Source organism: Ailuropoda melanoleuca, chromosome 17 (assembly GCF_002007445.2).
Source record: "Ailuropoda melanoleuca isolate Jingjing chromosome 17, ASM200744v2, whole genome shotgun sequence".
NCBI lineage: Eukaryota > Metazoa > Chordata > Mammalia > Carnivora > Ursidae > Ailuropoda > Ailuropoda melanoleuca.
Genome location: NC_048234.1, coordinates 10,624,036 through 10,635,715, shown reverse-complemented (window position 1 = coordinate 10,635,715; position 11,680 = coordinate 10,624,036). Strand labels below are relative to the sequence as shown.

Here is an 11,680-nt window from a genome sequence, read left to right as displayed (position 1 = left end):
TTTTTTTTTTTTTTTTTTTTTTTTTTTTTTTTTTTTTTTTTTTTTTTTTTTTTTTTTTTTCTTGTATTCTCATTTGTTGGATTCCCCCCCATTCTGGTTTGCAGACTGAGCCTTCGCTCTCCCGCCCTTTGCTGTGGAGTTTGATTATTCAACACTCTGCATCAGACTTACAGATTTCAGTTCTGTCCGAGAATCAGAATCTGAGAGAGAATCAGATAGAATCGGCAGAACCACGTGCTCATCATTTGCGTTGCTGCGTTAGAAATTTCCCTTAACTGCAACGATTTTCCTTTTTCATTTGAGGTGTCGTGCAGGGAATTTCCGAAATCTTTTCTGGGGGACCCAGGAAGACATCTGGGCACGCGTCTAGGCAGAGCGAATAGGGTTTTTTTGTTTGTTTTTTTAATTGAGAAAAAGTTGCTGACGTCGGGAACTATTGTCATTTAGTAGTAAACACATACTGCACTAGTGACCCGACAGATAATTTGAGAGGCTGGAGAAATTGGGTGCAGGGACCCGTGTTACTCTGAGACAGTGATGGGGTCCCTGTAGGAAGGGCAATCGAGTCACTTCCGCCGGGACCCAAGTCCTGTGTTTAGTCCTGTCGTTAAACTAGGGGTCGGTGCTATTGGCCAGAAAATATGGTTCCACTCACTTCTAGTGACTGGAAGTGGATGCAAATCATCCACTTAATATGAGCTATTTTTTTTAAGATGAATAATTTGCTTAAAGACCTTGACCAGTATTTCTAGGCAAATAGTAAGACTTTTGCCACCTTCCTTCTTTTAGAAAGTATGCTAGGGAGAGTTACTGTTTCATGAGTAGAGGCTCACTTCAGGATAATAGACGTGGGTGGTGGTGATGGCTGCACAGCGGTGTGACTGTATTTAATGCCACCGAACTGTACACTTAAAATGGCAAATTTTATGTTATGTATATTTTACCACAGTAAAAAATTTTTCTAAAAGAACAATGGGGAGGAAAGGAAAAAAGTAGACTAGCATTTGCAGGGGTGGAACCAGGGCTTTGACCGAATTATAACCCGCCCCTCATTTTCCTTTTCTTTTTTGTTGAGGCCAAACACACTTACAACAAAGTATGTGGAGTGCATTAATCTTGGGCTTCGCTTTACAGCTCATTGAATTTTTACCTGTGTTTATATCCGTATAACCACCACCAAGTCAAAGTATAGAACATTCTGGGGGCGCCTGGGTGTCTCAGTCAGTTGAGCGGCTGACTCTTGACTTCGGCTCAGGTCGCGATCTCGGGGTCATGGGATCGAGTCCTGCATTGGGCTCTGTGCTCAGTGGGGTGTCTGCTTGAGATTCTCTCTCTCCCTCTGCCCCCCCATGCTCTCTCTCTCTCTCAAATAAATAAATAAATCTTAAAAAGAAGAAGAAGAACATTCTGCACCCCCAAGGGTTCCTTCCCAGTCAGTAACTCCCCCAGAAGTAACTGCTCTTTTGACTTCCATCACCATCATTCAGTTTTACCAGTTCTTAACTTGGTATAAATGAAATCAGGAAGTATACACTCTTTTGTGTCTAGTTTTTCTCACTTAGCATGTCTGTGGGATCCATCCATTTATGACTGCATCAGTAATTCTTTTTTTTTTTTTTTTACTGTGTACTTCCATTGTATGCTAAATCATTATTTAATGTGCCCCTTCTGTTGATGACCATTTGGATTGTTCTGTCTGGGACTATTGTAAATAAAGTCCACGTGAATGTTCCTTTGACGCACCTATGTAGTCATTTCTCTTGGGTACAGACTTAGGAGTGGATGGCTGAATCATAAGGTGCAAATATTCCATTTAGTAGATCCTGATGGTTTTACAAAGCGACTTACCAGTGGGTACTCCCACCAGCAGAGCGCGAGAGTTCCAGTTGTTTCCCAACCTCACCAACACTTGGTTTTGGGTTTTGTTTTGTTTTTTTTCTCTTTCAAGCCATTGTAGGGTATGTGTAGCAATACCCTGAAATCTAAGCAATGCAAAAGTGGAAAGTTCGTTTGTTTGTGTGCAACTTTTTTTTTTAATATATTTTATTTTTTAAAAAGATTTATTTATTTATTTATTTGACAGAGATAGAGACAGACAGCGAGAGAGGGAATACAAGCAGGGGGAATGGGAGAGGAAGAAGCAGGCTCATAGAGGAGGAGCCTGATGTGGGGCTCGATCCCATCACGCCGGGATCATGCCCTGAGCCGAAGGCAGACGCTTAACCTCTGTGCCACCCAGGCGCCCCTGTGTGCAACTTTTTAAACACCTAACCTTCAGTAAATGCCCCGAAGCCAATGCCGCAGAGGGAGCAGGGCCTTTGGGCTCTCAGCCGGTGGGATGGGCAAGTCTCCATTGACTTAGGAGCTTTTTCATGCTGCTTTCTCCAGATGTCAGATCTATTCAGGATGTCTCCGGGCATCTGCCTGGCTCCAGCCTTCTAGTACTATTCCTCTTCAGAAATAGTCTTTTCAGAAGACTTGCCGTGGTTGAGAAAATGTATTTGCAGTGTTTCTCATTAACCCTGAATGTAATTTCCCTGGACCAGAACCGTGAGCTTGTTGAGGGGCTCCCCGCTCTTAGACCTCAGTTCCTTTCAACAAATGTTTGTTATGCTGATTTTGGGGCAGGGAAGAGGTTTCTTCTGCTTTCATTCTGTCCTCCATTAGCAGTGTTCTTCTGGCCTCCAGAAGGTTCCTCTCTTCCCTCTGAACATGTTTTCTGTGTGAGATCATATACAGAGGGCCTGGCGTGGAGCATATGGTATTGTCCTTCTACTTCCTTCATATATGTAGGCGCGTGTATATCTACGTATGTATACATACATACACATACATACATCTCTGTAATTGAGATATGTATTTTTAAGCTGTTTTTTTGTTGTCCTTGAATTTTTTGTGCATTATCCCATCTTGCTTTTTGTGCACCTCACAGTTCTTTCTTCATCGGCTCCCATCCTTAAAAACAAAACAAAACAAAACAGGAAAGCAAGGTTTTTAAAAAAAAAAAACTCATTAATTGAAGTGTGACATGATGGGTAATATTCATAACCTTATAATATTCTTTGAAACAGTAACGGAAGATGCTACTCTGACCTGTGAATGATAGACACAGGTTTGTCTAGGTTTGCATTTTTCCTCTGCACACGATCGTGCGCCTCCAAGTGCCCTTACTGCTTCTTAACCACTGGGCAGACGGGACCGCTTGCTCGGTGCTTTCTGGGTTGACAGCACTCCTTACTGACCATGCACGTTTCCATCCTCTGTCTTCCCCTCTACCCGTCTCTTAGCTCAAGAGGGCCAGCAGCGAGGACACGCTCAACAAACCAGGAAGTGCTGCCACTTCCGGGGTCGTTAGGCTGAAAAAGACTTCGACAGCTGGAGCCATCTCCGAGCTTGCTGAGAGTCGCCTGAGGAGCAACCCAGGTAGGAAGGACCCAGGTGGGAAGACCCCAGGTGGGAAGACCCCAGGTGGGAAGGACTCAGGCAGGAGGTTCCCAGGCAGGAGGGCCCTAAGCAGGCTGTTCATCTTGACCGCATGAAAAACCTTCCATGATTCCTGCATCCGTCCATCCGTCCATTCATCAAGTGTGTATTACTGGCCCTCGCTCTGGGCCAGGACAGGGTTTAGGCCACAACGTCCACCCCCCGCAACAGGGAGTTTACATCTAGCCAGGAGACAGACAAGAAACAAAAGGTAATGAGGAGGACTGGGGCTCCCTCTGTCCCTCCAGCTGTCCCATCTGTCACCACATGTGTGTGAAAGGCGGTGTACGTTCTGGGGTCATCTTGGTGTGAAGTGTGTTAGATGAGCGAATGAGCCCTGTAGGCCTTTCGCAGACGTGGGTGTACGACATCCTTCCTGGATCCTCTGGAAAACTGGAAAAACCCTCTGAGTCACTTAGGTAGTGGTGGCCATGGGAACCCGAGAACTTTCTGTTTCACTGGTTTTCTGAGAATCAGAAAAAAGGTTTTTTAACCATTATATTTGAGTTCAGAGCATGGGAAGCATCAGGAATGTATTTCATTTTCTTTGGGCATACATATATAAGAGAGCTAAGATTTCCATGGTCCAGCTGTTATAACGCAGATCTCCATGCATTGCTAAATTGTCTAAGATGAGAAAATAGCTGATACATGTCATTATTAATTTATAATGGAGGTCGAACCATAGTATACTTACGATTTTTACAATCTGCATAAAATACCACAATCCAGATTAGCTTTCAAAGGTATATTTTAATTTACTCATTTTTCAAAAAGTTGAATCTATGAAGAGTACATATGACTTTTTTTTTTTTTTGGATGTGAGGGCCTCATATTTCTATAGAATAGTTATACTATTTTAAGGACTGGTTTTGTACTAAATACAGACATTTGGTTTTACAAATATAACAAATGAAAGTACAACTTCTTTTTATCATGCCAGCCTAAACATTAATTCCAAAAGTTAATTCCAAAAGTTAACAGGCACCACTAAAAAAAGGGACAGAATCCTCTCACTCTCAAATATCGATGTAAAAATGTGGGATCGAGATATTAGCAAGTAGAATTCAACAAGAAATTAAAAGAATAACAGTGTAGATAGCAACCAAGTGGACTTATGCTCTCCAAGAATGTGTTAGTATTTGGGAATTTAGGAATATAATCTATTTTACAACATTAATAGACCAAAGGAGAATCATTGGTCATCTCCCTAGAAATGAAAGAAATGTTTGTCAAAATTAGCAATCTTTCTGATTTAAAAACAAACTTCTGGTATGCTATAAATGCAGGGATACTTCTCTAGTGGGATTAAGATGTATGTATTTCAAGCCAAAGCCAGAACTGTCCTCAAGGGTGAAATCCTGGAAGTATTCCCATTAAAGTCAAGAATGATTCAAGATTGGCCATCATTACCACTGTCATCTCAATTTTTCTGCAAGAATTAACCAAGGCAGTGAGACAGAAGGGCTCTAGCTACTGAAATATTGGAAATGAGGAAACAAAATGATGATTTTCTGCAGAGGATAACATTGTACGCTTAGAAAAACGCTTAGAATTTCCTGAAAATTGTATTAGAAAAAACTTAGAATGTCCTGCAAATCTATTAGATAAAATAGGAGTTGAGCATGTGATTGGTTATAGAATAGCAAATATAAATAGCTTTCTTATCAGCGACTGGTTAGAAGAGTTAATAACACAAGAAATGATCCCATTTATAAAGGAATGAAAAGGTAAAATACCTAGGAATAAACTTAATATTACAAGAGCCTATATATATATTTTTTAATCTTAAAACTCTTTTGAAGGACATAAAAGACTTCAATAACTTGAAGGATATACATGGTTCTTGAATAGGAAGTTCGAATATAATAGATTGAATTAGTAAGTATAATATCTTAAATATAATAACATTGTCTAAATTATTCTATGAATTCATTTTCATCCCAATGAAGGTATCAGTGGGAATTGAGTGGGAGCACAAACACTGGTAAAATGATACTAGGTTTATCTAAAACGGTGGTTCTCAATGGGGGCCTTTTGTCCCTCACCCTAACCCAAGGAACACCTGGCAATGTCTGCAAACATTTTTGTCATAATTAGGGGGATGCTACTGACATCTAGTGGGTAGAGGTCAGGGATGCTGCTAACATCCTACAACACATAGGACAGCCCCCACAATAAAGAATTATCCAGCCCTGAATGTTAATAGTGCCTCTTGATAAGCCCTGATCTAGAGCACTAAATATTCTAGAATAACCAGGAAATTTCTAAAACGCAGTAATCAAGGGACTAAGTTTAAGCATCTTAGAACTGGATAATAGATGTACAATTCAGTGGAACAATGGAGAAAGTCCAGATTATACTTAGGGTAATCTATCTATCTATCTATAGATAGATATAGATATAGATATAGATATAGATATAGATATAAGATGGGATAAAAGCAGCATTTTATATCAAGCTAGGTAATTCATTGGAAAAATAATGACTAATTGGGTCTTCAGGAAAAAATAAAGCTGGATTCTGATCTCATTCCTTTCATCAAAATAAATTCCAAGCGGATTAAAGATTTCAATCTTAAAAAGTGAAACCATGAACATGCAAAGAGAAAACCTCAGAGTCAGTTTGTAGGCTCGGCCTTGGAAGGGCCTTTCCAAGTAGGAACAAACACAGCAGCCATATAAGAAAAGACGAAAACAATCACGTAAATATAAAAAAACTGCTTTGTAAAAAACGGAAGTTATTTGCGATACAGGTAACAAAAGGTATATTTACCCAGAGCTTATATAAATCAATAAGAAAAAGAAAAATAATACAGTAGAAAAATGGCTAGTTCACATTAAAAAATAAAGATAGGCACTGGAAAGATGCAAAGTCTCACATAGAGGTAAAGAAATGTAGATCAAAACAAGGATTGGATATACTATTTCCTCTCATCGATGAGCAAACATTTAAAGGCATTGCTGGTATTATGAAGGGCACAGGGAGCCAGGACTTCACATATAGCTGATGTATAAGGACAGTTTGATAATATCTGTCTATATTTGAAATATGTATAATCTTTTGCCAAGGATCTCCTTAGCATTTAATATTACTAATTTACTTGAAAGAGGATGGCAATATATATGGGCAGTTACAGCATTATTATAATAGTAAAATACTGGCAACACTTAAGCATGTATCAGCACAGAGCTGGTTGTGTAATGCGATTTTGGTCCAGTGGAATAGTACACAGCCCCGAAAATGGACACAGTAGTTTATATGTACTGATAGGGAAAGATCAACGTACGTTTCCAAGTGGGGATAACATGGTGCTTATGGTATGATCTCATTTGCTTTGATTTTTTGAAAGTATGCATTAATTTAATATTTGAAATCATAACTTTCTTTCTGGAGGGATTAAAACTGGCTATCTTTGAGGAGTTACCAGAATTGAAAAGTGGTGGGGGAAAGAGACCTCATATTAGATCTTCTATACTGTTTGAATTTTTTAAACATATATATACTATGCTTTAAAAATGAAAAACAGTAAAATACAGGTCATAACCTAAACTTTTTTTTTTTTTTTTTGCCTTAACTGGATCTTCCTCCTCTACTTGCCTTTTGGGGTGTTTATTAACCATTTTGTTGATGAACTGTTTAACTGTTTGATTATAGCATATGCTCCCTTTGTTCAGGATTCCAGAGAAAGACTTTGGGTTTAATCCTGGCTCCTAAAGTGGGCTCACTCCCACACCCCCGAGGGCATTAGCACGCTTATTTGTGAAATTAAGGGAATACCTGCGTTTCTGCTACATAGTGATGTCGACAAGACAAAGACCTTGAGTATGTTGTCCTCGTACACAGTAATGGGCTATCGGAATGCAAGGTGCAACTGTTATTCCTGTATTGCCATTCGAATTCTGTTTGCCCCCTACTTTATTCCAATGAAATTATGTCCTTTGAATTAATAGTGTTGAATTTGAAAATTATGTTTTGTCTCTGGAAATTTATTTTTGAATGTAGGCAGTCCTTGACAATTTCTTTTTTTTTTTTTAAAGATTATTTATTTATTTATTTAACAGAGATAGAGATAGCCAGCAAGAGAGGGAATACAAGCAGGGGGAGTGGGAGAGGAAGAAGCAGGCTCATAGCAGAGGTGCCTGACGTGGGGCTCGATCCCATAACGCTGGGATCACGCCCTGAGCTGAAGGCAGACTTAACGACTGCGCCACCCAGGTGCCCCATTGACAATTTCTTAATCAGCTTTTGGGTAGCTGGCGTCTTGTGCATTTGTCATGTGTCCCCAGACTGCCTCATCCACGGTGAATCCAGACCCAAGCACCCGCCCGTGAGCTGGCTGTGGGGCCACTCGGGGATGAGGTCCCTCAGCCGGTCCTTCTGGGCTGTAGGTGCTCCCACCCCTGCAGCAGTCCAGGAGCGTGAGGTGGTCATTTGAATACAGGATCACATTTTTGTCTTTTCTTTTTCTTTTTTTTTTTTTAACACACATGAGAAACAGGGAAACGGAAGTGCTCCTACTAGTAAAAGTGCAGGTTTTTAAATCTCAATACCATGGAGACAAAGATGGGAATGATTTAGTGTTTTAGAAATGGCAGCTCCGTTGGATGCCAGACCTTACTGGACTTCCATCAGTTGTCTGTACGTTGAGCCATAAAGAAAAAAAATGAAAGAAAGGCCATATGAATTTGACCTTGTAATTCCCATGCACACCTGGTGCTTCCACAGCCAACATCCACTCCTACTGATTTTCTAGATCTCTATTGTCAACCTACCTATGTTACAGCCCAGATACGTTCTTCTTCCTTTTCTCCCTAAGGTGCCCTTTGTGTATATCTCGTCTTACCTTATAGGAGTAGAGTTGAGAGTGGAGTGGTTCCCTTGTGTGTAGACAGCTGCCCTCCCTGCTTACCATCAAGGTCTCCTCTCAGGCTCCCAGGAACTGTTGTGAGAGCGCCCACAGAACTACAAAGAAATCCAGCCACTAGGTGGCAGCCTTGTCAAAAGTCCGCTGTGCCCTTCTGCTCTGAGCCCAGGGTCCTCAGGAACCCTGTAACTACCAGACTTGAGAAACAGCCCTCCTTTTACTGATTCATTAATTCAACAAATATTTTGGAGTGCCTACTATGTGCCCAGCACTGTTCTAGGAAAAAGGAATCGTCAGTGAACAGGACAGGCTCCTGTGTTCATGGAGCCACATTAGACAGGATGAGGAAGAGGTGAGGAAGTCAGCCGGGTAGAAAGGGGTGACCTGTCCAAGAACAGTGACAGACTATGTGGCTGCAGCCCCAGGAGAGAGGAGGACAGCAGTGGGAGACCAGGGCAGGAAGGCCAAGGAACAGAAGCGTGACATGATCGGACCGCATTCTGAAGGGAGTCCTTGGCTGCTTGCTGAGCGTGGGTGAATGGGGTGGGAGGCCAGACCAGAGGCTGGCAAGGAGGTGGCCTGGGCTGGGTGGTAGCCATGGGGCTGGGAGCAGCAGTCAGTTTCTGGCTATATTTTGGAGGGTAGAGTCAACAGCTCTAAACTCCCCTGATGGGTTCTTTTTTTCTTTTTAACGACGATTTTATTGATTTATTTGAGAGAGAGAGAGAGCTTGAACGGCGGGGGTGGGGGGTCGGGAGAGGCAGAGGGAGAGGGAAAAGCGGACTTTAGGCTGAGCAGGGAGCCTGACTTGGGGCTTGATCCTGGGATTATGACCTAAACCGAAGGCAGTCACTTAACCAACTTAGCCTCCAAGGCATCCCTGAATTCCCTTCCTTTTTTAATGCCGAAGACTATTACTTTGTATGCATACATCCCATTTTGTTTATCCGTTCATCCATCAATGGACACCTGTGTCATTTTTACCCTGTGGATACTGTGAAGAATTTTACTACGAACACCGGTATGCAAACATCTGAGTCCTTGCTCCGGATCCTTTGGGTTTTATACCTCCAAGTAGGGATTACTGATTCTCCCAGTGGGTTTGAGGTAGATGGAGGGTCAGATTACTGCTGACAGGACCTGTGGGGCTAGTGAGATGAGATCCGATGGGTGCCCAAGGGATGGCATTGAACACCAGTCCCTCCTGGAGGCAGCACTTGGCCAGAAGGAGGTTCCTGGAGCCACACGACGAACATTATAAAAACTGGCGCTACACAAAAGTGTTCATTTAGACGATTCTATACATAGCACACGTGGGAATGAAAAGAATGTCATTATTTTAAACTGATCTCAGTGTTTTCTCAAAGTTAAGTAAAGGGAGCGTTCAGTGCCAGCTGCACCTTGGCCAAGCTCTGTGTTCATGCTCCCGGAATCTCAGACATCTCAGAGGACACAGCAGCCGTGAGGCCAGCATCAAAGCAGGCTCACGTCCAAAAAGGCATCGTTGTCCTCGCCCGCCCACGTGCCCAGCCCTTGCCCCGTTACCTGCATCAGACCCAGCATACCTTAGGCTCCAACCTAAGACGCTTGTCCTCTTTGACGTGGGAAGGCACTAACCCCTCTAACTCAGAAGGTAGGTATTCCTATTGCCACATTACATGCGAAGAAATGGGCTCACGTGGGTTTGGCAGTGTTCCCAAACTCACACACAGTCCGAATTCTTTCCTCTGCCACGTCGTTTGCCAGGGGGTGGGAAGACTTGTTTTCTTGCCCATCATCTCCGTCTATTAATGGAATCACTACCAATTGCTGACATTCTTTGCACACTGTTTGCTAACCACTGTTCTAAGTCCTTGGTACATATTATCTCCTTTAGTCTTTACAATAACCCTAGGACCCAGGACATCACCATCTTTGCCATTTTAAAGGTCAGAGAGATTAGGGCATGGGTTGGCTTGCTGGCACGTGAGTAGAGATAGGAGGATGTGGGAGGTCTCGGGACTGAGAGGCCAGAGGGTGGGTGGGTCAGTCCCTGGCATGGGGTTGGGGGGGGCGCTTCATGAGCCGGGATGTGGAAGACTTGAGAGATTGGGGGGGGGCGGCGGTCAGTGGATGACAAGGGGAGGAAAGAGGGTGCCGGGTCTCACAGCGTGAACTTCAGAAACAGAGGGGTGCCTTTCACAGGGCGGAGGAGAGACCGTTGCAAAGTCACAGTTGGGGGTGGCAAGGACACCCACACCAGTGCCTGGCCCACGGACTCCGGAAATGTGAGAAAAGGAACAGACTGGCTGGAAAAGGAAGCTGTGGGAGTTATCCAGCCTCGGAAGTGATGGGACATTCAGAAAGGAGGCTCAGAATGAGGGGTGTGCTGATTCCGGTCGCCAGTTCTCGAGGGCCCCGAGGTTGTTGAGGGCAGAGGAGAGGGCACTGCATCCATTTGGGGATGAGAGCCCAAAAATCAGACTGCCAGGAATGAGGTTTTCTCTTTCTTTTTTTTTTCTTCATAATATTACATGGATCATTTAGTGATGAATACATTTTGTGGTAAAAAAAAATTACCATTTTAGATTCAGAATTTTCATTTTTCTTCTGTCTTTTTCTACATTTAATTCCTTTCTTATTGTGGTAAGAACACTTGACATGCGATGGACCACCTTAACAAATCTTCCAGCATGCAACCCAGTATTGTTCACTGGAGGCATGATGTTGTAGGGTGGATTTCTGGAACCCTGCACCCACTGCTCATCAGCTCCCATCCCCCCTCTGCCCAGCACCCCACAGCCACCATTCTACTCTGGTTCATGCATGTTGTACCCAGCGTAAACTCTCCTTCCTTCTAAAGGCTGAGTCATGTTCTATAAGATGTAAGGACCGCATTCTCTTTATCCCCCCATCATCGAGGGACCAGGAATGAGTTTTAACTTCTGGCAGTGCCTGGGGTAACCCCACGGTGTGAGAAGGTTTTGAACTTGGTACTCATGTCAGTAAAGTCCTGGATTCTTAGCTTGATGGTACCCTGCAGTGGTTCCCTGGCCCTGCATGTCCCGGGAGTGTGTGGTCAGTCAGGGCTTTGGAGCGGGGCCAGGGTTTTTCTCTGACTTTGCACAGAAATGCAAAGGTGGAAAGCTGGTTTGGGCTTTGCCCCAGTGTTCTGGGTCCTACTTGGACTGTGGTTCACAGAGGTAGGAGCTCTCCCTGCCTCTCCCCCAAGACTATTGGCATTTTTATAGTCTTTCCATTCAGAAATGTGGCCATCTCTCCATTTTTCTGAGTTTCCCTTTTTGTCTTTCAGTAAAGTTTGGTCTTCTTCTTCCCCTCCTTCTTTTCCTC

The 11,680-nt window shown here is 43.1% G+C and overlaps 1 protein-coding gene across 7 annotated transcripts in view; it reads left to right on the top strand.

Moving 5' to 3' along the window:
- The window catches only part of SPECC1 (sperm antigen with calponin homology and coiled-coil domains 1), a 271,543-nt gene that overhangs the window by 82,216 nt on the left and 177,647 nt on the right, over positions 1-11,680 (top strand). For all 7 annotated transcript variants that reach the window (XM_034647245.1, XM_011227029.3, XM_034647242.1 and 4 more), the window contains exon 3: positions 3,288-3,423. In XM_034647245.1, coding sequence (XP_034503136.1) covers positions 3,288-3,423 — 136 coding nt within the window. The remainder of the gene's footprint in view (positions 1-3,287; positions 3,424-11,680) is intronic.